Source organism: Mytilus californianus, unplaced genomic scaffold (genome assembly GCF_021869535.1).
Source record: "Mytilus californianus isolate M0D057914Y unplaced genomic scaffold, xbMytCali1.0.p SCAF_1, whole genome shotgun sequence".
Taxonomy (NCBI): domain Eukaryota; kingdom Metazoa; phylum Mollusca; class Bivalvia; order Mytilida; family Mytilidae; genus Mytilus; species Mytilus californianus.
Genome location: NW_026262581.1, coordinates 7450527 through 7478199, shown reverse-complemented (window position 1 = coordinate 7478199; position 27673 = coordinate 7450527). Strand labels below are relative to the sequence as shown.

Sequence of the window (27673 nt, the reverse complement as noted above, 5' to 3'; positions counted from 1 at the left end):
AAAAAAAACATTTGGTCAGGCTATAACTAATATAGAATTTATTTTTGTTTTAACAGCTTGTATCAAATTATTTTAAAAGATGTAAATATTATTTTATTTCCGACATTACAGGAACCATTGGTGGCTAATGACATCTTGAACCACAGATATTTTGTGCACAAGAAAAGATGCAATAGATTTAATGATCGAACAATTCAGAGATATTATAATGTAAGTTAAATATATTGATTATAGTCTTATCTGGTTATATGTGATAGTCAGCTAGATTGTTTGTCTATCACAACTTTATCAGGTTAACATTGTTGGTCAAGGTAGTTTACCACATCAACCTGGCACTTAGTATATATTTTTATAATGATGTGAACTTTTTAAATTGCATACCAAATTAAGGATTTGCCCAGATTTCATGGTTCACTGAACAAGATGGACATGGTGTTCTATGGACATATATTCTTGATTTAAAATGAATACACAGAGAGGTGAATATGTCAATTAGACAGTAACCCAACAACACAAAACTGCCAGACCACCTCAGTGGTCTCTCAGTAGGGGTTCGCAACGAATGCTGGAGGTCGTGGGTTTCCAACCCAGACAGGTCAAACTAAAGACTTTAAAATTGGCATTTGCGTCTTCTTGCTAAGCACGATGCATTAAGGAGTAAGAGCAAAGACTGGTCGGCTCAGAGTCAGAATAACGTGTCCGGGTAAGGTGACATGTCTTCCTGTAAACTGTTACTTTGTGAACTAACTCATTAAAAAGCAGGGTTCATATTCAGGGTTCATATTCATATTACATTAACATGTTCTCGTATTGAATATGCATATTAATTTTCCACTGGATGTAAATCAGCCATCCAGTATCATCATAAAATATCCAGCAAAGACATTTAATGTATTTTAATTGCAAAATTCTGCAAGAAGTCTAATATTTAATTTATGTAAGAAATTTTATTAGAGATTATATAGTATTGGTTCTTACTTTTTAGTTCAACACAAGTCTGGACGGAGTTCTTACAAACTTGGTCCATGGAGAAAAATGCTCAAGATACCAGGTTAGTATCTACCATTATATCTGTAATATTTATATATGTATCTGTATCAAAGCATTCTGATTTATAATACATGTAGCTTATAGATATGAGGGTAAAATTACATGAAATGTAAGAAAGGGTTTTAAACAGTATTTCTTTAAGCAGTTAAAAATCTTTATACATATTTGGGTGACTGCAATTAGTTCCAAATGAGCCTAAGTTGGCATAATATTCTAGAGTGTTGAACACATGCAGGTGCTGTTATTAGTGTATAAACATTTTGAGTTTGAATCCTGTTTAGGGAACAATAGAAAGGAGTAGGTCTGGTAAGGGCTGATTTTGGCCTCAAATTTCAGGTTCATATGACGAAGGATTTTGGACACTTTTTGAACACTAAAGTGTCTATTTCAGTTGATTCTATTAGTTTATGTGAAAGATTTTAACTGATTTAGTCATTAAAAACGCTCTGATTCAAGCTTAAATATGAAAAATATATCAAATATGCCAAAAATGTCACTTTTCAGATGGTTTTTGTCAAAAAATGAAAGTGGCCGCATCCGTGTTCATTCTCAACCTTTATATATGTTATGTATTATCATCAAATACAACTTACATTTCAATATTAAGAATGAACACAAATGCGGCCACTTTCATTTTAGACGGAAACCGTCCAAAATTTAACTAAAATGCTAAAATTGTAAAGATTTCAGTAATTTAGCCTGAATAAAGGATGCTAGTACCCAATATATATGTGCATTGTATTGTCAAAAACAGCCCATATTTATGTAGCAGAAGCATTCTTCTTACCAATAAATAACTTAAAGTTTACATTTTAACAATTTTGTAAAACTGCTATATTTTGGGGCCAAAAAGGGGTCTTACTGGACCTACTCCTTTACAAATGCAAAAATCAAATTCCAAATACCGAGTTTACCAAATATATATATCTATAAAAAAATTTGTTATAAAACATGTATTTTGCTTGAGTATAGACAATAAGATCAATAATACCATTGACTATTTTACATTTTTAATGTTTCTCAATTCCTATTTCAGATTGTACATATTCGAGGAACAAATGCTTTCCTAGGAATAGTGAATCACACATGTGACACAGCAACTGCCTTCTGTCCTTGTAGTATGGTAAGTAAGGAATATAAAATGTGTATCATATAAATTGAACTCATGTATACGAACTTGTATGACATTTTGAAAAGTTATTAGTCGATTGCTAGAAAACCCATATATTTATAGTTTGACCCATGTGATAAAGTGACTGTTTTACTGGTCATTGGAGGGAAGTTTTAGGATGAATATCTTAGTAATTATTGGTAGAAGACCTGAGGTCAAACGATATGAAAGTCATCATTGGAGGAAAATCTTATGGTCCATCAAAGTCAAAGATTTGTTATTAGTTAATGTCTGAGAATGTACATTAGATATGAATACTTTAGCCTTATAACCATTAGAAATCAAACAATTTTATTTCAGTCTGACCGATTATGTTTGAATTGTAAACAGATGGAACAGACAGTATGTGAATGTCCTTGTGAATGTCAGTTAGATGTAGATTTCTGTACAGGGGGACTACTAGAGGAAGAAAACTTGTAAGTGGATAATAAAATGTCTTCTGCTTTGATATCATGTTGATGCTAGCTTTTTTCAAGTACCTGGTTTCTTTTAGAATAAATGACTTCTTAATTGTGTCTATTTATGTTAATGGAATTAAAAATAAAACCATGGACTGTGTTATAATTATATTTATTTATAACAATATTTAGCACTTATGACAATTTGAATATCAATACAAACATATGTAAAACTGATTTAGCACTAAGTGATATTAACAAGTACACTTATATGTCATACAAAACAAAAGTCTATCTGTAATAGGATCCAGTTGTCAATAGGTGGAAACAGTCTTGTGCTGACTCCATGATGAGAGGTAGTCTTCTTGGTATCAAATCTCGTAGATCTTTAGACAGAGTCTGTTTCTTCTGGTTCAGATATGTACGGAGATCATCCTTTTCCTCTGAATTGTTGTAACTAGTTGATCTTTTCTTGTTGTGTCTTCTGAATCTGCGTTCACGATGTCTGTTATTTGATGAATAACTGGTGTTGTGTTGTTGTTTTTCCCCAAGTCTTGAGAATACACTTGCTCTGGGTTGGACATGTTCTGTTTGGGTTAGCCTTGGTATCTCTGGAGTTATCTCCCCTTTTATGTTAGATAACTTAACATCTTCTTGTTTGATGCCTTGTAGGGTTGGTTTTATATCTTGGTCCATGGGTTCCACCTTGACAATTGCTTTCATATCTGGTTCTTGTTTAATATTGGTAGCATACTCCATTGGCTCTTGCTTTACTTGGACTGGGTTACTGTCAACTTGTACAGAGTCATTCCTTATATGTAAGATAAGAAAGTGACCAGTATCTGTTGTCCTGGTATGTTGTGTGAGGTTTAATCCCTGTGGTATTGAAGACAGGTAATCCTGGACAGATGACTGAATCGACTGGTAGTGTGACATCTTGTTGGTTTTTTGTTGTTGTTCAGGAGATAACTGAATGTGATAGTTTGATGGCTGGCCTGGTTTTCATGGGGTTTTTATCATAAAATGTTGTAAAAACACCCAATCTGATTGGATAGTGCAAAGAAAACAACATTCAATGGAATTTGACAGCTTGGGATAATGAAAAATAAGAAATAATTTTATTGGTTGATATAGCTTGTGATTGAAGAAGGGTACCCAAGCTTATTATCCTAATTAATAAATTAACAAGTTCTTGGTGTGTAATTAAAGGTTTTAATTACTCTACCATTTTAATGAGTTGTTAATTAGTTGTGATCAATATAGGATAAACTGATAAGTGTTCATTAATTTGTGTTATTTCAAAATTAAAAAAAAATACAGGAAAAAGAGAAAAAATGTGGACTAACTAAATGAATATAGAGTATAATGGTTGTTCTGGTTTACCTAAAATTGGATTAATAAAATTTATTCACAGTAAAATTACTTAATTTTGATTAACAAATTTATTCACAGTACAGATTTATATTGATTAAAATTCAAACTGCCATAGATAAAACATCTGTTCTGAGAATAGCATCAATTGAGTTAATTTTGATATACTACTCCAGTTATGTAAACTAAGAATTCAACTTTTAAATGATTATATGATTTTTTACGTTCTACTGAATCCATTTCTGGTAGATTGACTTGTGTTTTGTTAAACTATTTGCATATTTGATGTTTTGTCAATATGTTCCATAGTTAAATTGTAAATAATTATGACTTTTTTTACTTTTTCAGTAATCCAAGTTGTGAAAGGGTACCAGAGAAAGAATCAATTCTGAGACTGGATCCCAAACTTACAGAGGATAAAACTCCTTGTGGAAAACATATCTGTACAGGGAGAACTACTAAACTGTAAGTCTACAGGGCTAGTTGGGTTCAGGTTTCTGACCAAAAGCAAGGAAAAAAAATATAACATAGATATTATAGTTCCTATACAAAGTATTGTCTCTAAAGTGATAAACTATACCTTGTAGAAGCTATAGAGTAATATTATGTTGAAAGGCAGCAGGGACATTGTTTTACTCCTTTCTGTCTAATTCTGGGTTGATCTCAGAATATAGTATTCCAAATAGTAATATCCTGAATATTTGTGCAGTCTCCATGTGTTTCCCAGGATATTGCTTTGTATTTTGTTATGTTGGCATTGTTTGTTCATCTTCTTTAAAAATGATTCTATGAAATATTCTTCCTAATGATCTTCAAATAAAGACAAATACTTAAAATTGGTCTTATTGGAATCTATATTAAATTTAGCTATGAATTATTCACAGGAGCACAAAATAAGTATAATTTACAAGTCAATGAAAATATTAAATAAAATCTTTGAAAAAAAACCAGAAAAAAACACTTCACTACATGAAATGTTAAAATTACTGTAATTAACTGGGGGATTTTATCCTGCTCCCATGAAAAATCACCAATTAAGCCATTCTGAGATATATTTTACAGTTTATTGTTATGTTTTACAGGGGTTGTATAAGTGTGATGGGATGTCAGTGGTGCCAGGTTCATAAAGACATGAATCCTATATCTACACCTTATTGTGCAGACCAAAGAGTATGTTTTGGTGGGATAGAGGAAGCACCAACTCCATATGGCGATGAAGTCAGAGGTGAGATTATACTTATCAATTAGTTTTTTTTGATATGGCAGATTTACATAAGATATGTTTAACATATAAAACCATGAATCCAGGCCGGGTCAGGAAGAACATGTTAGGGTAGTACATATCTCACACAAAATGGTTCCTACCCATAGCTGTTTCTTTAATAATATGTCAAATATATGGATTATTTTGGTATGAAATGAAAGCTTAAATACCTGGAATCATTGTTGAACCCTTGTTGAATGTTTATTTTGAGTATTGTAAAAGGTTGTATGAAATTGAAATAAAAGGTCATGTTTTGCCCGTTCTCAGATAATCAGTACCTATTTTGATACTTTTATATGCAATTAAGGTATGCTGATTTTTTTTTTATCACAAGCCAGGCTAAGGTATTGTTTGACATGAAATTACTGCTTCTTTATTTAAACAAAATGGGTGTGAATCCTCATGGTAAACTGAACATAGAAAGCATGGAGCCATAAAGTAGCGGTTTGATACCTAAAGACATGAGAGAAATATCCATTTATCCTTTTATTAATGGTCCTTATCTATTCCTTATCCATCAAGTGAAACAAACATTCTATACAATGATGAAAATTTAAATGTAGATATTGTAAAACTGAAGAAATTCAGTACAAATTACTGAGATTTTTGTATTTCTTCATTGCAGAAATTCTTTACACAATAAGTTTCAAACGGTGCACATATGAGTCTATCTGGCAAATAGAAAATTAACAGCTGAATTATTGAATTAAAAACAAGGTTGTACCTCAAGTTTATGGCTTTTGTAAAAAAAAAAACACATTTGAAAGTTTTAAATTCAAATTTTTATAATGTAATATATATTTTCTAGCAATGGCTCAGAATACTGAACAGACGAATACAAAGACAACACCAGTGGGTCCAGTAGCTGGTGGAATCATGGGATGTTTCCTTGTTCTAGCAATGGGTGTTTATTGTTATCGTCATCATATTCATCGCACTAATCATCAGTACATTACAACTTTACAAGAGAATACAAATCGTACCTCAAATTTTTATGATACAGATGATATTGATCCTATAGATGAACCTGGAACAGGTAAGATTTATGTGAAGAGAAATGGATTGTTTAAAGGTGTTGATTTGTATATATTTGGAATGAATAAAGTATACTTACTTCTTTGGGACCTTAACCTTTGAATTGACTACACACAAATAATGTGAAAGAATAGTGATTGATTAATGATAGAAGTATCAGCAAATAGAGGAATACCGTGGATCAGGGAAAATTGTATTTTTCATAGATATTTGATTTCTTAGTTTTGCCAAAGTCTGAATACAAGCCTATAGAAAATTTGCACTTTGTTGAACATTTATATTTGTGGTTCACTTTTAACTCGATCAATTATTTTTAAAAGAGTTATTTCCACATGGAAATTTTGATTGTATGGAAAATTGCATTGTTTAGCACTCTCTTGTTAGTCTTGTGTACAATTCTTGCCAGAGTTTTATGAAACTTATATCATAGGTTTATATCAGCAATGTCTTTGATGTGTTCGAGAATCAGTACCGATCAATTATTCTTAAAAGAGTTATGTCCCCTGGAAATATTGATTATATGGAAAATTGCGTTGTTAGCACTCTCATGTGTACAATTCTTGCCATATTGTTATGATGTCTCAGACAAATTTGAAAATTGGTGCTGATCAATTATTTTTAAAAGAGTTATGTCCCTTGGAAATATTGATTACATGGAAAATTTCAAAATATGTGAAACGCAAGGGGGACATTGGAACTCTGTTCTTTTATTATTTTATTTTTGTCAGTGAAAACTTTTGACTTATTTTGTAGGTCACACAAATTTTCTGTTGGCGACATTTGAAAATCCAGCAGCTGTATCCCCGTATCGTATGAGTACATCATACCGTCGACCTACAGGTGGTGGTGACAGTGATCATGGTTATAGTACCATGACACCACACGAGGACAGTGAACATGCTAGTTTGCCGTGTTCTGAACCTTTTATAAGTAAAGACAGATATAAACCAGTGTCGTATGCAATATCTAAATCTCATGCATTACCTCCTCCTCCGTCATCCAATAGGAGGAGTCGAAGTCCGACTCCCCCACAAACAAAACTTACAAACTTTTACCAACCAATACCTGAACAAACTATCATACCTCAACAAACAATCTTACCAGACGTTAACAGTGTAATAGCAAATGTTCAAGTTCACATGGTGGACACACATTGACATGTGACGTAAAGGGCAATTATTTTACATGGAGTACTTCTGAACAAACTGGAGTGATAGTTCTGGTCATGGATATAAATTTGAAGGAAATTCAGTGTGCTTGGTTTGTGTTATTCATGACCAGTTGAAAAAGCATTATCAGTGAAGGTAGACAACTCTTCTCAGATATAATGGATATATTGCTAAAGTGATTTTTAATGACCAGACCACTCCATGATGAATAAAGAAGTTGGATCTCAGGAAGATGGCTAAGATTTAATATTTATTATACATGTACAGATATATATAGTGCTATATAGACCTGCTTTGTTCATATACTGCTGAAGACTTGTATATACATATTTTATGGCAAGCTCTTTAAATATGCAACTGTTTACATTTCTTATTGCTTTATGCAGTACATGCATATATCTCAGAAGAATGCATGCATAAGTTTTATTTATTGATTATTATACGCTTTTTCACTTCATATGTTATGAAGGGATGTATGTTAAATGCCTATAGTGCAACAGAGTAGGTTTCTTTTATTGATGTGCAGGTGCTTGCTATTTTTGATATTTTTAAAAATATTTCACAAGACAGAAATATTAGTATAGTATTCCTAAAAGCTGTTTGAAAAAATAAAAGACCTGGGTTTTCAACAAAAATTTGGAACCAGGCAGATATTTATGTGATCCAATTTTTCATGCCTTAAAAGTGAAAGCATTCTAGGTAACAACCACTAGACCTACGAAGAGGACTATGGTCACGAAATAGATAACTCTTGAATCTAACTTGGGATAACTAAACATAACTTATTTATTTATTTTGAAAGTTTTGATGCATCCTTTAAATTCATAAATAGATGCCATTCAATTAACAATACTTTTATGACAGGATATTCAATCAGGACCTGTTAAAAGGTTAATACATTGCACACCATTGTTCTAACTGAAAAGATGTGCCTGTATTAGAGAAAAATAGAACAGTCAAAAAACAATTCAAACCGTGATTATTTTTCAGATGAAAATTAAACAAACCTATATGTTTAAATCAATTAAATTCTATCTGTGCTTTAAATGTATTAAACAAATCGACAGAATATGACTTTGAAGCATTGAATTAGACCTCTATATATAATTTTACTTTATGATAAAATGTACACAAAGCTAAATTTAAAAAGAAAAAAAATATTTTCTGATAATTTATATTTTAAGCAGTTTCTACATTATTTTAGCAAAACCAATTTTACTGCAGGTGTAATTTGATGTGCCATTATTTTTTATAAGTGAATGTTTTTATAGAGCTTTTTTCACTGTTTTTACTGTTAAATATCAGAAATATTTTAATTTATCCGTACTTTACACTGGATTATATGAATTTGTGTTGTTATCCTGAAATTACATGGTATTGATGTAATCTTTTTTCACCAAGCTGTCAAATTATTTTAAAATGCCAAACAGGAGAAACTATTAAGTAATTTACAATTTTTTTTAAATATTTGTTCACTTTCTTTGAACTTTTGCATCAGTTGTGAATATAACTTTCAAAGGTTGATATTTTTTCAGTTTTTAGATTTGTCTGAATGATGTAGTATAACATTGAAATAATGTATTTTAAAACTGTGCCATGTTATATATGTAACACTCTATACCTGAAGAAGTAGTCACTGTTTAGGTTTAATAATTAAAAAAAAAGCCTGCAGTTTTTTTCATACACTTTAATTACTTAATTTTTGTTTTATTAAAAAAATGATACATGTATTTATAAATCGCATTGAAAAGATTTAGTGTCTATTTACAAGAAATGCAGATGACTGTGATCAGATTAAAATACACTTGACTGCAGAACAAAATGGAAATGTTTGGGCACATATGAAAAAATGCTTTGGCATATTATTAGTTACATAGTGTGCTAGTGACCTAATACGATATATATGGGGTCAGTAAATTCCATATGGGGTGAGAGCGAAGCTCGAATCCCCATATGGAATTTACTGACCCCATATATATCGTATTAGGTCACTAGCACACTATGTAACGAATTTATCTTACCGACTATCTTAACATGTGGTATTTAGACTAGTGGCCTATCAAAGTGATCAAGTCTTCATTGCCGTTAGTATTAAGAACCTACTTCAATTGGTCTATACAAAAACAGATGCCAACAATAACAACTGAGTTTTATGAATTTATTTCAATGGTTCATCATCATGAATTTCTTCTTCTGTTGAAACCTTTAAAATTTTTCCTCAACACCATGTTATTTTTATAAAGGGACGTAACACCATTACTAACTGTGTATTGAAACAAGCCCCGCCTACTAACCTAATATGGAATATACACAGTCTCCACGCAGTTGCTTTTAACCAATCATACTCCTAGAAAAGTATAGGAGGTAAGATAAGTTTATTTATACAGACATAGTTTGAAGGGATGGACATGTTGAAAGATAATGACACATTTTCAGAGTGATACATACATTTGATGAACACAGTTTTAATATCAATGTTTATGATGTAACTTATATTTCTTAATAGAAATATATGTGTGGTATGTTTATTGAAATACATATATAATATATATGTAAGAGCTTTGTACAAACAATACAGTTATGTGTTTTTGTTTTAACTACCTCGATATAATATGTCATCCTATGTATATTCCATACTGTTCATCCGTGTGTTGTTCTTACATATACATACTATTCATCCATGTGTCGTTCTTAGACACTTTATTTTAGACAATTTATACATACTATTAGTTTATTTGTTTATTTTGTTAGAACTTTACCACTCATGCATTGTAATTAGTCAACATTAAATGTTGTTGTATATATGTATATAAGTCATAAATTCATTATTTATATAACAGCATTATAAATATTGAGATAGGTTGAAAATAAGAGGTTGACAAAACAATTTTGTTTGACAAATTAATTTTTATTATTATTCTTAAAAAGATGTCTGAATATAGATGCCCAAATGCTAAAAGATCCAATTTTTCCTTTGAATATGATTAGTAAAATTTTAAACCATGCTGTGTGATATGAAATATACCTTGCATCAATGCAATCATAAATTGAGTTGTATCTTTATATTAAAGTGGTCTTTAGCATCACCTTAAACCAATAATAGTCAAATTTACAATTTTGATCATACAGTTAAGAATCTAAAAGTGCGTAAAAAATGATTCATGATAATAAATACTTATTTTTTCTGAGAACATTAAATTTTAAACGATATAAATAATTATACCATTAGAACAGATTTTAATTTTCAGAATGTTGTACAGTTTAATATAACAATGAAAGGACATAGTGTAAAACTGATATCGATAGCACAATATATCATATCTTTTTCTGTAAAAATATTTGGAAACATAAAGTTTTTAGGTGCAAAATTTAAATAAAAACCAATGACATCTATAAAGATTGTTATATTTGGGTTTAAATATACTACAGAGGTACATTTAATAAAATGGAGAAAATATACTTCCAATTGGATGAAAATCACCCAATCAATCTATATCCCCAAAATTCACTAAAGTTGATATTTAATGGAAATAGTATTTATATTTGAATTTGTTATATTGTCTTGATTTTTTATGAAATTAATCTAAGAGTGTGATTTTACTTGTTTAATTTATTCAGATCTTTTTATTTTCTTTGAACAAATTTTATGAAATGTGCATTTAGAACATTTTGAAAAATGCATTAAAATATATTTTGTTGAATAGATTCTGGAAAAAGATAAACACTTTAATTGAATTTTTTTTTTAAATAGCATGATGGCAATACTATTTAGTGTTATTTTATTATACTAAGTATAATAGAGATTGGGGTGCACTCACTTATGTAGATATGTGAACTTATAACTTTTTGTGCATGAAAGATACATATGAACTTTAGTATAAATAAATAGTAAGGATAATCTTAACCTCACAGGTGTACCTGCTTCATCAATTTCATAAATGGAATAAACTAAATGAGATCAAAATATATATTTACCCCAGGTCTTCCTACAGAAATATACTTCCAGTGTAAAATATGGTTGGTTATTGTTTTTTTTTCTAATCAATTGCAAAAAATGAAATGAAATGGCTCTTTTTTTAATATGGAGTTCATTTTAAAAACAATGTTTTCATTGTAAATAGATGACTTTTTATATGTATATTAATTAGCAATATGTGATTTAAGTATCTAAAGATTTGCAAATACTTTAAGGTTTTTGTTAAGAATTTATTAGTTTTTGTTTTACTATTTTACGTACAAGAGTATTCTTCAAAATGGAAATTCAGCCCAAACTTATATCTCATAACTGAAAGTTTATGCCATGTTTTAGGTATCATTTTAAGTTGATTTAGTTGAAAAATGCACCAAGGTTTTTTGGTGTCATATTAGTTGATTTTAAGTTTAAAGTTTACATTTTAAATAATTTTGCATTTTGTGTTGGAATACACAATCTGAAAATAAGATGTGGTAGGATTTCAATGGGGACAAGTATCCTGTAAGACTACAGGTTGTTTATCTCAAAGACAGTTAATGAATTATTTACATGACTTTGATCAAAATGCTTTCAAAGTTTCAAATGTAAAATTCAAATCATTTGATGAGTTTGGCTGAAATGTTTTTTATGTTGACAGTAAGTTTAACTCCATTGAATTATTAATTGTTTTAAAGGATAATTAATTAGGTATGACAAGGTTGAAGGTTCTACAGTGGTGAAAGTTTTACTTTTCCATCATGCTCGGTTATTGTAAGACGTTATCTCCCTTTTGTCATTGTTAAGGAGGTGATCTCCCTTTGTTACATTTTGATTTCTGTAAAACAAAGAGTCAGTTTTACACTAAGCATATTTATTCACATGTTTATGAAAAGTTAATTGTTAGTGGTGTCCATTACTGGTAGTGGACTTTGGTTAATATATTATTGTGTCAAACAGTAAAGTCATATACAGGTTGTAGCATTACAAAGTTAGTAATTCATTTTTTTTTCAAAATAGTTTGTGGAACAAACATAACCTATTGTCATCCTTAACAATGAATTGTCATTGGAATTTTATAATAAAATATGTCAAGAACATCTTTGTTTTATTGTCTGACCAACAACAGAGAGATCGAACTACAGTATTTGTCTTCATAAACTGTGTTTTGTTGTCTGTGACAAACAGCAAAGGAGATGGAACTACATTATTTGTTGTCATAATCCAACATGCCAAAACACAAAAATCTTATACTGATACAAAATTTCAATTGACTTCTGAGGAATTTTTCTTGCAAGTTTTTTTTGTGAAAATGGATACTGTACTTTATGAAAATATAGCATTTAAGCTATTAACCATCTATTATATTAGGTACAAAGGTTCATTCTGAATACGTTCAAGACTTAGAATTTAAGATTGCTGTGAACTTAAAGAATATAAAAAAATATTTGCATAAAGCAAGATGTCCATGTTTACTTGTTATAATTATCATGTTTCAGGCTTAGGAAGTAGTGGGGTAGACATGGAGTCAATGAAAATATTTGCATAAAAAAAATAAGATGTGGTAAGATTGCCTATGAGAAAACAATCCACTAGAGCTCAAATGATGTGGATGTAAGGTCACCGTACGACCTTCAACAATGAGAAAAACCCCATACAGTATGTACATGTTTTGTAGGTGTCTAAAATTTCTGTCATTCTGTAACATATTGTTTACATTATATTTAAGAGGATGATGCAACAGCATTACAGAAAATAGGGTTAACTCTATCAAATGCTGAATGAAGGTGTTTGGAAAAGCTCAAAGAGGGATAGACAGTGATGACTTGTTTCTTATCCTAAAAGTTGATAAGGAGATGGGGATCACTTTTGATATCAAATCATGAGGGGGACAACAAGTTGGGAGGAAAAAATATTGGAAACATGTTACAGTAGACAGAATAATAAGCATGGGCTCTAGTTTCAAAGGTCTTCAAATATTCTGTCATATTCTAGTAGATATGATCTAAATAACTGTTGAGGTACAAGCTTATGCTAATAGATTGCCTACATTAACAGAAAAATTACTTGGAGAGTGACAGATTTTGAATTTGTCAATGTTCTTGAAATCATCAGTCTCTAGTGGGAGGAAACCAGCCAAATGGAGGCCGTTCAATATGTCCTTCTGGGAAAATGTCCTTTAATGTATACCATTGATGTTGGAGGGTCTGAAGAAAACAAAAATTAAAATCCTTATTTTTATGACCCTGCTGCCGCCAAGGGGGCATTAAGTTTTACCCTTGTCTGTATTTCAAAAAATTAGTTTCCATTCTCTAACTTTAGTTTGCCTCAACCCACCAAACGCAGATCAAGTTTGAATTTGGGTGGCGTCATTTTCACTGTTTCCAGTGTTGTCCCTTTATGAGTGGAAAAATTGCTACATTTAAATTTAGTTTGCCTCAACCAAATATAATGAAACAACTTAAAAACAATGCATATTACCACCGAACACAGATCAAGTTCGAATTTGGCTGGCATCACTTTCACCGTTCTCGAGTTATGTCCCTTTATAAATGGAAACATTGCTAAATTTGCTGTTTCCTCACTTTATCTTTAGTTTGCCTCAACCAAATGTTATGAAACTTATACACAATGCATTTTACCACCAAACACAGATCAAGGTCGAATTTGGGTTATGTCACATCACCGTTCTTGAATTATGTCCCTTGATAAATTGAAAAATTGCAGAATTTGCCATATATTTATAAGCGGGGGCATCTGTGTTCCATGAACACATTCTTCATTTATTTTTAATTACTGGAAGCAAACTTATATAAAATAATTGTAAATTTCGATTGATTAAATTGTATACATCTTTTTATTTACAATATTTGTAGATGATGATTGCTGAGGCAATTTATATTACATTCAATTCAGTATAATAATATGTTAATGTGATATGGTCATGAACACTGCTTTGTACCTAGTCTTACATATGGAGCTTTTTAACCTGCTACCTCACAAGGTACATGTAACTACCAACAGGAAGACAAGTCATTCTTTCTGGACAAATTATTCTGGTTCTTTACTGTTCTGTCTTTGCTAACTCCATAATGCTGCATTCATTTTCAAATGGAAGTTTAATGTCTTTGATTTGACTTAGAAAAATATTGTTTCTTGATGCTTACTTGAGTTTTCCTTGAATAATTGTATTGAAACTTATACAGATGGTAGATAAAGGGAAGGGGAAGCAACCTTCTGATTTTTAGGTCAATCCAGCAGAGGTTAAGGTCACTAACTAAAGAAAAGAAAAGATTTGGAAAAATTGTTTCAGTATGGTAATCTGTGTTTCCCTTGGTTGATTGTAATCAGACTTTTACAGATGAACAATGAAGGGAAGGAAAGGAAGCATGTTCATTTTTGGGTCAATAGGTCAAAGGTCAGGGTCACTTACTAAAAATGAATTTTTCTTAGATTGGAATGCACCTGATATAGATTGAAGATATAGGGAATGGGTCGAAGCCTCTTGGTTTTATGGTCAATAGTTCAACACTCAAAGTCACTTTTGCCAAACATAGAATTTTTTTCTCAAAGTAACACATTTAATTTTATACAGATGAAAATTAAGAATAATATTACTTTTTCATTTGTCCCTCCAATCATACCAGAATATTGGACTCTTGAAAAAGAAATGTTTCTCTAAATAAATATGCAGTTTGGGGTGCATCAGATTGCAGTGCTAGCAATTCACTTGTATTTTAATGTTTTCAATCAGGTTATTCTGGATCATTCTAGTATGTCAGATTACGGAGAAAACGATACTAAGTTGAACAACTTGTGTTTAATCCATTTGTCCTTTTGAACAATAAAATATGTTTAAACTAAACTAATCCACGGACTTTAAAGAGTAAGCTCTCTTGTTTTTACAAGAAGGAAGAGCCAGCATGTCATCTTAAGTAAGTTTGATTAGGTAACTGAAACGTATAGACATGTTCTAAACTAAGCCTTTTGGCGAATATAAAACACACTGCAACAATGAAACACGCATACAAATAAGTAACTTACAAATATAGGTTTAGCTGAAAGCATGGAAGTAAGTGCAGGTTCTGGACATTTTCCAGGCTAGAATTTATAAATAGATTTATTTATGGCAAAAGTTATGATATGATGATAATTGTACAGAGATTTGTAAGTTAAGCCAACAATTTAAAAGACTGAACAGTACGTTTATCATTATGTAAAATAAAACACAAAATACATTATATGTCTCTGGTAAAATCGACAAGAAAATATGAAATTGTCTAATACAGAATAAATGGAAAAAATAAAACTGAAATGTATCATATCAAACTAGTTTAAGAATCGTGTTAGAAAATATCGTCTTTTCCTAGATGCAGAGCACCATCAGTGTTAATAGGTTGGTAAATCAACGATCGCATGGGTATTTTTATTGAACACGTTTGTTGAATATAATAGTTGAATCATGTATGTAGTGTGATAAATAAAATCGGGGAGCAATACATGTAATAGTCCCAAGCAAAAGTAAGCGTGGCGTCGTGACGGTAGCATGCAACGAAATCTTAGTTTTTGATTTGTTAGTGCCATGAAAATAAAAGTTCCATATGTCATCATTTCGTTATTCGTTGATTATGCTGCTTCGTATGCTCTATTTGCACACTGTGTACTTGCTTGCAAAATTTAATAAAAATCCGTTACATCGTCTATTTACGTACTTACAGAGACATATGTATTATATGTCTCTGGTACTTGTTATTTTAATGGCGTATATATGGAGCGTGTGAAATCGGTTGATCCCGATAATATCTTAGCATATTAACCACTCGAATGCAAAGTTCTCTGCAGGTGGTCAAGGTAAAGACACAAACTCATTGAATATGCCAGCCTGATAATGTAATCCTCCAGACGCGCTTTTCGCCTATATAAGACTCACCAATAGAAATTTAAAATGTATAATATTTTACACAAAAAAAAATTAATAACAAAAATACCGAACCCCAAGGAAAATTCAAAACGGAAAGTCCCTTATAAAATGGCAAAATTAAAAGCTCAAACACATCAAACGAATGGAAAACAACTGTCATATTCCTGACTTGGTACAGCTGGGACTATTATACTAATAGTCCCTGGGTACAGGCATTTCCTTATGTAGAAAATGGCGGATTAAACCTGGTTTTATAGCTAGCCAAACCTCTCACTTGTATGACAGTCGCATAAAATTCCATTATATTGACCACAATATGTGAACAAAACAAACAGACATAATAGGTAAAAATGTCAAAAATAGGGGTACAGCAGTCAACATTGTGTTATAATCTCAATCACTATAAAAACAAACAAATATGACAACAAAGAAAAACAAAATGGCATACAGACAAAGCACATTAGCAAAAATGAAAGACAAGAACACAAAAAAGGACGGCAGCACAATAACACAATGGTTGGTTGCACAAGTTCCGAGCCACGCCAAGAGGACACCACCAAAAACGGACTAAACAGTAAAGTAAATAATTTACAAAGACAAACAAAAGAACACTACAACACGCAATCAAGATGATAAACAACATCAGTACCTAGACTCTATACTTCTAGACCATCGTGTATTATCTGTGAAGTTGATACGGAATATTTATCAACAAGGTCTTGGTATCTTCCGATGAACTTTTTTTTTAGAAAAAGGACGAGACGTTCTTTGACATAACCCTGGTTCATAAACTTTCTGTTCAGACACCGGTGACGTTTTATAAAGTCTGAGTAGCAGCCGCAAGCTCTTGAATACCGAATGTATATCTCATATGCAGGTGAAGTTGGTATATTGCTACTAAGGTGGGGGAAATTGATAATTTCAAAATTAAAATCGTCTCGTTTGTCATGGATTCTGGTACTGAGATGACCGCTTATGTCAAATTCGAGGTATACGTCTTAAAACGAGGCGGTGGAAGCCGTGTCTGTTGTTTCTTTAATTTCTAGTTCCGTAGGATATATTAATGGAACCCAATCAGAAAAGTTTGGATTGTGAATGGAAAGAACATCATCAATATACCTGAATGTGAAATTAAATGATCTGGCTTCTTTGATCTTCTTGTTTTTGACAAGTGTTTGAATGAACTCCGACTCATATGAAAATAAGAAGGTCGGCAAGGATAGGCGCACAGTTCGTTCCCATAGGAATGCCGACAATTTGTTGAAAAGTCTACCTCAGATTCAACAAATATGTTGTCAATAAGAAACTCCAGCATACTGATCACTTGTTCCTCTGTGTAGCATGTTTTACCTCTTTGTTCACTATAAACAAAATATGCCGTATAGTATCCCAAAGTAATAAATTTATAGCGTATGCTACCATTTTTATATTGAAAAGCATTGTGGATTATTTCTTTTAGACGATTTTTTAATTTCAAATGGGAAATGGTGGTGTACAGGGTTGAAAAATCTAAAGTTTTGATCGAATTAATTTCAGTGAAAGATCGAGATTCAAAATTATCCAGAAGTTTTTTTTAGAGTATTTTAGAATCCACATATGGTTAATACCACTACGCGAGTAAACAGTTTCACAGTATTTCTGAAGACCCTCTTTCACTGCGGACAGAATTTTTGTCAATCTAATGGACAATTCCTTTGTAGAACATGTAGATGAGCCGTCAATGTACCGTTGTTTGTACGGAATTTTGTGAAGCTTAGGTATCCAAAACAAACAAGGTAAGTCCTCAGATTTGCTGTTCAATGTAATGTTCATTGAAGCCATTAAGGACATATGATTCGCAAAATCTAATCCTTGTCAAATGATATGTTTTTGTATGTGGGATTACCTGAGTGCTCATTTATTCCTAATTCTTTTACAAGACACTCGTAGTAGTACGATTTACATAAACAGACAATATTAATTGTAGCTTTGTCCGCAGGAACAACAACATATTTACCGTGAAGATATGATAGACATTTCACAGCTTCTTTGTCTCTGAAAACTGACTTTGGTCGATCATTCACTCAGTTTTTCAACTAATGAATTCGACGTTTTATCAGAGACCTGATTGTTTTGACCCAATTCTGACAAAGTGTCCAGTTCAACTTCTTCTCATTTAGCCCATGCTCTGGCGTAGTCCTCAATGGAATCCATAATTACTTTGAAGTTATAGTTCCAATTGATTTGTTGGGGTTCTCTGAACTTAGGACCATGAGATATCACCTTTCGGAGATGTTCATGTTGAATTATGTTTAGATCCCGAGTAATGACATGACCAGAGGGGCTGTAAATATAAGGCGAGTGGGAACAGTCACATGTCAGACACATACAAACGCATGTATGATCCACCCGAGACTTCACCAATGTGGCATTCAAAATATATGAATTTTAGAATGCAGCATTGACTTAATCTCTAATAAAGTCTGACTTATTAACACGTTTACCTTAATGAAAGTAAAACAGTTCCATCTTAATGTTACATTTCCAAATATCCCCTCTTTTGTATATGCAAACAAATAATCCAATATAGATGCAAAATGTTTTAATGTACTTTTATTTTTTTGACCCGTTCCTAATACTACAATTTATCAACAGATTTGTACATCATTAGATATGATTACATCTGACCTTTTACATGTCCCAGTATGTAATGATTGCTGGGAGACAGTTTTGACAGTTTTTTGACAGCTATTACATACTGATATTGTTACCTGGATTTATGTCTCATTTTTTTTAGTCAATTCATAAAATCAGTCATTCCTTAAAAATTGTCACCTTGTCGTGTTTAATGACACAAAATAACTGGACTTTGCATCAGTTCTACCTAAAAGACGACATTTGAAGGAGAGAGGAAGATTCGTCTTGATGAGAATATATAGGCTTTAAAGGTAAGTCACGATTTCTCTCTCAAATTCACAATGTTAATGTTAAGATTTTGCATTTCCGTTCAGGAGTTTTAGTTGATAAGGTATGAAAACAACCAATGCACCTAATTTATGTCACCGGAATATATATTAGTTTTGTGAATGTATAAATAACTAATATTATAATATTTGTATTTTTTAAGACAAACTCGTTTTAGCGAGGAACATTATTTGTCCTCTACACTGTAGTAATTACATTGTCAGCATTCTATACAACTATGTATTGTGTGGAAGACAAAGGATGCTAGGGTTAGATACCAGGGATTTTATGGGGTAGGGATATTGCCTTATCTAATTATATTTGAGATATAAGGTTCAAAGGTATATGTGTTTCTTAATTTTCAAATACTGTTTTTGGAAACAGAATTATTGAGGATATATCAAAGGTGGTATAGAGTATTTTAAGTTTTATTATGTAAGTTCTGCCCTTACAAAAGGTGTTCAATTTCGGTCAATGAGAATAAATGAGGCAAAGTAATTTTTACAGTATGTTGATTCTTAACGAAACTGTTGCAATTCTGTTTATTTGTTCATTCAATTTAGCGGGTACGCACGCCAGCCGTCTGATCCTTCTATGACACCGCCTGATCTTTCTAGTAGCCCGCCGAATCTGTCTAGGGCACGTGCATCAAATGATACTCTTTTGCGTTAATCGCATACCACAACCTAACAACACGCAGTAGCATACAGAACAATGCAAATATAAGGAATAAACGTCCATGATATAGTGACCAAAAAACACAAAAACAAAAGTAATCTATTAGGTCCATAAACAGGCTTCATGCAACTACTGACAGTGTCTTAACAATATATCAAGGTTTAAATCGCCTCGAGTTTAAATAGTTGAATTAATTTAACATGGATCAGCAAAGAGCTGCCACCAACAACACATTATCACTGCTATAATTGATAGTCTGCACAGTATAATAAAGACACAGTCCGATTTCAAGCATGATTGATATAAAATAGGATGAATATAAGGTGTTATGGGCAGCAACAAAACGACAAAAATAAACAAAGACATTAAGAGGTTAACAAAGCAGTCTCCAACAATAGAGACAGGTGTTCTAGCTTCGTGACAATTACACATAATAAGTTGTAATGTAGTATTTCAATTTATGTTTAGTTGTGTTACATGTGTAAAATTATGTTGTGGTTTGCTTTTACAGCTAATATAAATACAAAAAACATTGTTAATTTCAGGGTGACTTTTTCAAGTTTTAGATGAGTCAACACAAACTTATTTTTATCCTACTGCAATACGTGAGTTTTAATGCGATTTTCTAATTTATTCTAAACAAAATTACCATCTATAGGCTATATATTGTATATTGTACGATATTTGTATATTCTATGATAAAAAGGTGTTTTTGAATCTTAAAAAATTTAGTAAAGTAAAGAAGCCCTTTGCGTTTCGGCATTTCTATAAATATATATATATTACCATTAGCTTGTTGCATATAAATTTATCTAATCAGCCGGAAAAGGGTTCAGACATGAACACGTTTATTCTTTAAAAAGAGAAATACTGATTGATATACCTAAGCCCTATAATAAATACAGAAATATTTGTTAAAAAGAAGGATATTTAGTTGAATCATGGTTGATAGTGTTTAGACATTATATAACTTTTAAAGTTCATTTCATGTAATATATACATGTATATTTACAATGTAGTCAAGATAAGAAAGTTTGACATCAAAAATAGACTTCGGTGGATAGTTGTCTTATTAGCAATCATACCACATCTTCTTGTTTTTATATTTGTTTGTGTGACATCCTAGCCTTAAGAAACGATAAAAGGAAACAAAACCAAGAGACATCAAACAAATACGACTTGCAAGTATCAGTATGAAAATACATGTAGCGCTTTAATTGGTTCAGTACAAGTCTATATACAACTACTATGTTATCAGCAAAATGAAGCAAGGACATTTGAGAATACAAAATATATTCTGCCCGAGACTTTAGACGACCGTTGCATTATTAATTTATAATAACTTTACTTTTAGTTTACTTTCTGTGCACATTTCTTGTAATATAACATGCGGTCACTGGCCGAGACAAACTAAATGATTAATATCTTTCATTCGCGACTTCTCCCCCAAGCACGCATCATTCAGGAGTAAGAGCAAATGTTAGTCTGCTCGGAGTTGGAATAATGTGCCCGGGTATGGTGACAAGTTACCTTGTTAGCTACCACATACAATCCTACTTAACGTCAATAATGTGTCGTTCTAGTGTATCGAAGAGAAAATGTTTGTACTAATTAACATATTCTAGTCCCGAATGTGGTTTGAAGTCTATCCACTGTATATTAAGCATCCATCCATTTGTCCTACACGTAATAAAGCTTGTCCGTTTTATTGAAGGTATTGTTCTGTTCATCAGTATATTGCTCACTAACATTAGATGACAAAAGTATCGAGTCAGAAGGTCTTCTACCAGCTTACAACATAGTTAACCATGATGTCGTAGAAGGCAGTGGAGATGATGGGGCCTTTCCAGCAGAAAACGTTCGTTTAACAACAGAAAAGTGTGACTGCTCCAATATAAAAACAACACCGGACTCGAGAGTTTTCTACAGTATGTGTTATTTCAATGAAAAATGAATGTGGGTTATAAGCTAATGAGACAGCAAGCTAATAACACAAAAAAAAACCAAAAAAAAAAAAACATTTAAAGGTCAACATGACCTATTCAGCAATACACAGTTGTTTATAATAAAAAGTTTATATAGTACATGCATGATAAGTTCCAAATCGGCCAGAGTCGAGAAGATTTGTAAGTTAGAAGGTGCGGCTAAGTTTTTTCTTTCAAAAAGTAGTTTATCTTTACGCAGTGTTACAGCTGTATGTATACTTTAAGACTGAAACAACATCACATCGTATTTCTGAATATGTAACAAATTTGTAAAGTCTGTAGTGTAACTGTTTAAAATATGGCCCAAAACCGCATTTTGAATTTAAATAATTTTCTACGATAGGAAAACAGGACATTCTTATTCAAAACCAAAAATTATATAGGAAGTAAAACTACGTTTGTTCCGAAAGCCCTTCGAAGCAAAATTTGTAGAAACATATAAAATTTGTATATCTAATTCACAACTGTCTTCAACTTCAATTTTTGGAGCTAAGTATTAAAACATTTAAATTTTAATCTGTACATGTAAAATGGTAGAAAAATCTATCGTTACAGGTGCTCGTTATAGATCTTACTGAGTCACGCTTTAGTTCCATTGATATAAAGAAAATATCTATAATGTGTTGTTTTGCTGTGTCTTTAAGATGTTAAGCCATAACCTGCCAGGAACAAATCAGCAATAAGAATGGCACAGTTAGTCCCCAATAGAATATCAATCAATTATCGGCATATTTTATCTTCTAATAGATATCTAGACCAATCGCATTAATCATTTCAATCGCATGTCCAATAAGCGTTTTGTTACATGAAGGAATTATTATAAGTGCTATAAAAATATAGTTTATCGAAAGACCATGTTGTTATATAGGAAATAATCTGTTTGATTATACAGTAGTGTTGTTCACAGAGTAGAGAAATAGTAACTGTCAACGGAGACCAACTAACCCTAAAATACTTTCAAAGATTTTTTACACCGTAACATTAGTTAATATCGCTTTGGATTAATGATTTTCTTGATTTAAAAATCACTGGAAATGGGGTTTTCTATACGTATGTACATGGATCTATCCTAACGTCTGTCCATTCGTCAGTTTGCATCTCCCACTCGAAACATCTTCTTAACCAGTCCGAATAAATTCTCGTGATTCTCCATACCCAAGAATGAAGGACACTAATGGCCGATTACCCTTATCAGCGACACCCGGGGTGCAATGTTTTTAATGATGTTCGATTAACATAGAAAGTAATGGGAAAATAAATAGGTACTCTTCATTAATTCTTCATATTATTTTTATTAATCATCTGAATTCTTATTAACACATACGACCGAATTCATGATAGATTTACCTTTCTGGTGGTATTAAAAAATCCTATTTATCTTATCTCATTGTTAGGTCTCCGATTTTTTGAAAATTCATTATCTAAATTCCCTTACTCACATCAGTAAATATCGATGAATGACCTCAAAAGAAACGAGACAGCAGTAACTAAAATAATTGAAGCACACTTAATATGCGGAGGAAATACTATTAACACATACTGTTGAATACTCCTGTCAATAAGCTATATTTTGATATCAGAAAAGTCAGTTTAAATTAAGAAATTCTTAGGTCTCCGGCGTTTTGAAAAGTTGTCTTTGAAAAAAATAACCAACACAAATGTAATATACGAAAACAACGTACATTACAAGATCATACTGTTATACATGTAAACTAAATTCCGGTTATTCTTAAATAAATGAAATAATACATAATAAGTTCAAATTCAAAGTGTTCACTGTGGCTATTTTTTATTGTTTAAATAGAAACGATAAATATTGAATACAAAATAAAATTATATTTAATTATATTAAATTGTATTCGTCGGGATAGCTCATCTGTTCAAGGACATAATAGTTTTACTATAAGGGTTCTTGTTCATGATAGTTCACAGTTCGTATAATTTTATATAATAGAGACTATAAAGATATTTTTTATTTATATTTGGTGAAACGTATTTAATGATAAATGATAAAGTATACATTTACATTTAAATAATAATAAATGATTCGCTGTTTAATAATTTTTTTTTCACCCGTAAAACATTTTTCCATCAATTGTATTTCGATAATATTTAAAGAAAATGAAAAGGTGGTATATTAAAAAAGTTCGAAATTGATATATTGTCAAATGAATTTTATCATCAGCAGGCACCCTGTCGCTTGATTGTCTTTCCTATCTCCAATTACGATGTCTTATATATGCTCAACAGGATGCCACTGTTTGTTTTATTAAATTGAATCTGATACAATACAACTTGTGTTAATTGGTGACATATGTACATGTAATGAATGTATGCACGGTTTGTTGTGGAAGTATCATTCTGTAATGACATCACATCAATGTGGTGGAACTATTAAAACAAATTTGATAACTCGAAAACTAATGCAAAAAATATTTCAAATCACTCTTTTTTAGGGAATCGTGTTCCTCGCTCTTTAGTTTGACCATGAAAGTAAATTGATTAGTGTTATCTATGTATATATAGTTTAATTTGCTGCTTTTATTTTTTTATTTCTTCTTTTATTTTGTAATTTTCTATATAATAATATGTTTTTTTAATTACTTAATGGTGCAATACAAAACACATGTAAGTTGTCTCTCGGGCATTTTAGAAATACACTGTTCAAAATGTTCTTGTGTGAAAAAATGTAACGCTTACAACACATTGAATGTTGGTTTCTGTTACAATGATGAATGTGTTGTCATTGTAGATGGATATTAAAAAGCCGATTGCTGAAGACCTGGTGACAAGTTTTAATCTTATGCACTGCAAAAGAGGCCTTCTTCGTTGATATGTTGGGTGTTCCTTGTATTTCAAAACACCTTTGTTCTGGTGCATATGCCACGACTCATAAAAACTAACTTATATTTATTAATTTAGTTTTGTCCGACGAATTTGTGTCCCTGACTTTTTTTAATTTAAATTTTCGATCTTTCTTGCTGTGTGGAAAAAATCTCAAACAAGAAAAATGTTTCCCAAGTTTTTATAATCAGTTGTTCATGAACAATGTAAATTGTTTTTTTTTAAAGGCGATTTATTTATCAAAGACAAACTATGAATCGCATAAATGAGCTTTGATTTAGGGACGACATCAAAAGATCAATGTAGGATAAAAACTTAATTCAAATAGTCTGGGGGTGGGGGTGGGGGTAAAAATTGCTGCAAGTTTTGTTTATTTGACATCGATTTTACATATATCTGTATTGATCAATCAATTTTTCCCAAATTAAGTTAAGAGGGGGGTGGGGGGAGTCAGTGAAAAAACTACGTGAATTAAGTTTGTTTATCCTACATTGAACTTTTGATGTCGTCCCTTATTGTCCTGTGAATTTTTATCCGTGACTTAATTCAGGCAAATTTTATACCTTTCTTGTACTGTTGAAAATAAGGACAGAGGGACATCAGATATAAATACTGTTAGTATTAAATCGCACTGATAGCAGTTAGAAAATTTTAGATGGGTGAAAATAAGTTGAAATATGAAAGAAAACTTTCAAATAAGAATTACTCCTAAGCACACATAAAAAGGGAGACCCACTATAAAAGCGCTTGCGACCTAGCTCGCTTCATGATGATGTCTTTAGTTATCACAATTGATAAATCTTCACTTATCAATCAGAGAGAGAGCTCTACTTATCAATTTCAATAAAAATATATTTTAACTGTTGAATGACTTATTCTTCAATTATTTAGTCTTAGAATTTATATCTTTAATTTTCACCAATTGTCTAAATTTGATTTATTGAACCTTTTTGTCTGCTTACACCTTACTTACGAAAGATGGTTGAGATATGTTTAGCCGTTTTTACATAAAACATTTAAAAAATGAAAAACATCTAGCTTGTAAGTTATTTCTTCAAAGACATATATAGCATCATTTTAAAGCAAACTTATTTGTCCAAGGCATAAATGAATGATTGTACTGAAATGAATGAATGCATATAGCCTATTGTTAGAAAGCTGGACAAACTTATGTTTGCTGATGTTAAAATGTTTATAAAAAATACAGCTGATATCATGCCATATAATTATTTCATTACTAATGGTGATTAAATTGCAACAAGCTACGGTTCGGTACCAATTTCGTCGTCAGCTCTGTTGCATAAGGACAAATGAAAATATTAAATTTCTTGGTAACAAGGATGTCATATAACCTCCTAGATGGTATTTTTAAAGATATTTGAACATCAAAACTCATGAGATACGTTTAATGACTGTTTGTTAAAAAGTGTCATTCAAGATCAATTAACAAAAATTATGGATTTTTTCCCTAATTTTTCAAAATAATTTCCCCTTCTTACATTGATTTATAATCTCGACGAGGTTTTGATCTCAATATTATAGTCCTTTTAAAGACCACTAACTTAAGTATCGTAATTTATAACTCCCGTGAAGACGCTAATTAATTTTTATCGGAGACATGTCTCTGTTGTATTTAACAAGATTAGTAAATGCAACGACATCTATTGGAAGGAGCTAAGAGTTATCGTTAATTATCTACTGTCCAATATAAACAGATTGGGTTATCTCGCTTGGAAATGTGACATATTCTTGCACATGCAAAATGTATCCACGAAAGAGGGTCTGGATGGGGGTTTACAAAAATATAAAGAATAGAGAAAAATGGATGGACCAAAAAATGTAAAAAATAGAGAAAAATGGGGCGCTAAAATATGAAGAATAAAGAATAATGGGCATAACATATAAAGAATAAAGAAAAAATGCCTAAAAATTAAAGAATACAGAAATGAAGGACCACCATCCGCACCCTCATGAAAGGATGCACCTTTAGGAGGTCCCGTAGAAAACATTCATAGGTATGAAATATGTGAACTATCTTGGTTATCTTGTTTGTATACATAGTTTGTTTTAAAATCACTAACCCCGAAGGACGCATGGTATCCACCGTATGACATAATATTATGAAACTGAATCAATAATGACACAGTCATTTGTATGTAACATAATACCTGTATAGAACGTAACACTGTACATTACTGCCATTGGCTAATTTATCTTAAATTTTACTTGTCCAGTTTTTTTTTGTTTTCAGATAACCCAGAACCACTTATTGTTACATCGACGCCATCTGTTGTAATAGGTATAATAGTGATACTATCAATCCTGGTCCTGATCTGCATCAGCGCTATCGCCTATCTACTAGGTAAAGTCAAATATCTTAACATGAGACAGAGGGCTCCAGCACCGAACAAAACAAAAGAAGACTATGACTCAGATGAATACTCAGTGATGATGGACTGGTCGAATGAACCCAGTATAGTGGTCAAACAAAACAAAAAGAAAAGAGAAACATGAAAGGGCTCTACTCACCGAAGTTAAATTTTTTTAACCGGATCGAAGAAGTGAACATCGATCATGAGCCAAACCATTTAATAGTCCTGAAAAGATGTAGATTCATAGATAAATGCATGCAGACACATTCAATAATTTGAACATTGTATAACATTTTAGTATTTTGATGTAAAAACAAACTGTAATGACCTTTTTATACTAATTTATATCAATATGAGTGTTGTGCTAGATGAAGTACATCGAAAGAACAAGAGACCTTTAGTTTTTTGTGTGTATATTTACACCTTTTAAATGTTATTCTGATTCAAAATCCTTTTCGTGAGAATCTATCAATGCAATCATTCAGAAAAAGACGTTCATAGTTCTGTTACATTCGTTTTTTTC

General features: G+C 31.5%; 1 protein-coding gene and 1 long non-coding RNA gene across 2 annotated transcripts in view; both read left to right on the top strand.

The window, feature by feature from the left end:
• LOC127698646 (VWFA and cache domain-containing protein 1-like) overlaps nucleotides 1–12507 on the top strand; it is a 53416-nt gene extending 40909 nt beyond the window's left edge. The window contains exons 22-29 of the mRNA XM_052202221.1: nucleotides 112–210; nucleotides 986–1051; nucleotides 2087–2173; nucleotides 2522–2637; nucleotides 4339–4455; nucleotides 5073–5215; nucleotides 6063–6290; nucleotides 7043–12507. Coding sequence (XP_052058181.1) covers nucleotides 112–210; nucleotides 986–1051; nucleotides 2087–2173; nucleotides 2522–2637; nucleotides 4339–4455; nucleotides 5073–5215; nucleotides 6063–6290; nucleotides 7043–7446 — 1260 coding nt within the window. The 3' untranslated portion in view covers nucleotides 7447–12507. The remainder of the gene's footprint in view (nucleotides 1–111; nucleotides 211–985; nucleotides 1052–2086; nucleotides 2174–2521; nucleotides 2638–4338; nucleotides 4456–5072; nucleotides 5216–6062; nucleotides 6291–7042) is intronic.
• A 6548-nt stretch (nucleotides 12508–19055) lies between these two features.
• LOC127699082 (uncharacterized) lies at nucleotides 19056–27317 on the top strand. Its single transcript, XR_007981066.1, has 4 exons — nucleotides 19056–19255; nucleotides 20495–20554; nucleotides 21664–21877; nucleotides 27030–27317. It is a non-coding gene; the product is annotated as an uncharacterized LOC127699082 (long non-coding RNA).
• The last annotated feature ends 356 nt before the right edge of the window (nucleotides 27318–27673 follow it).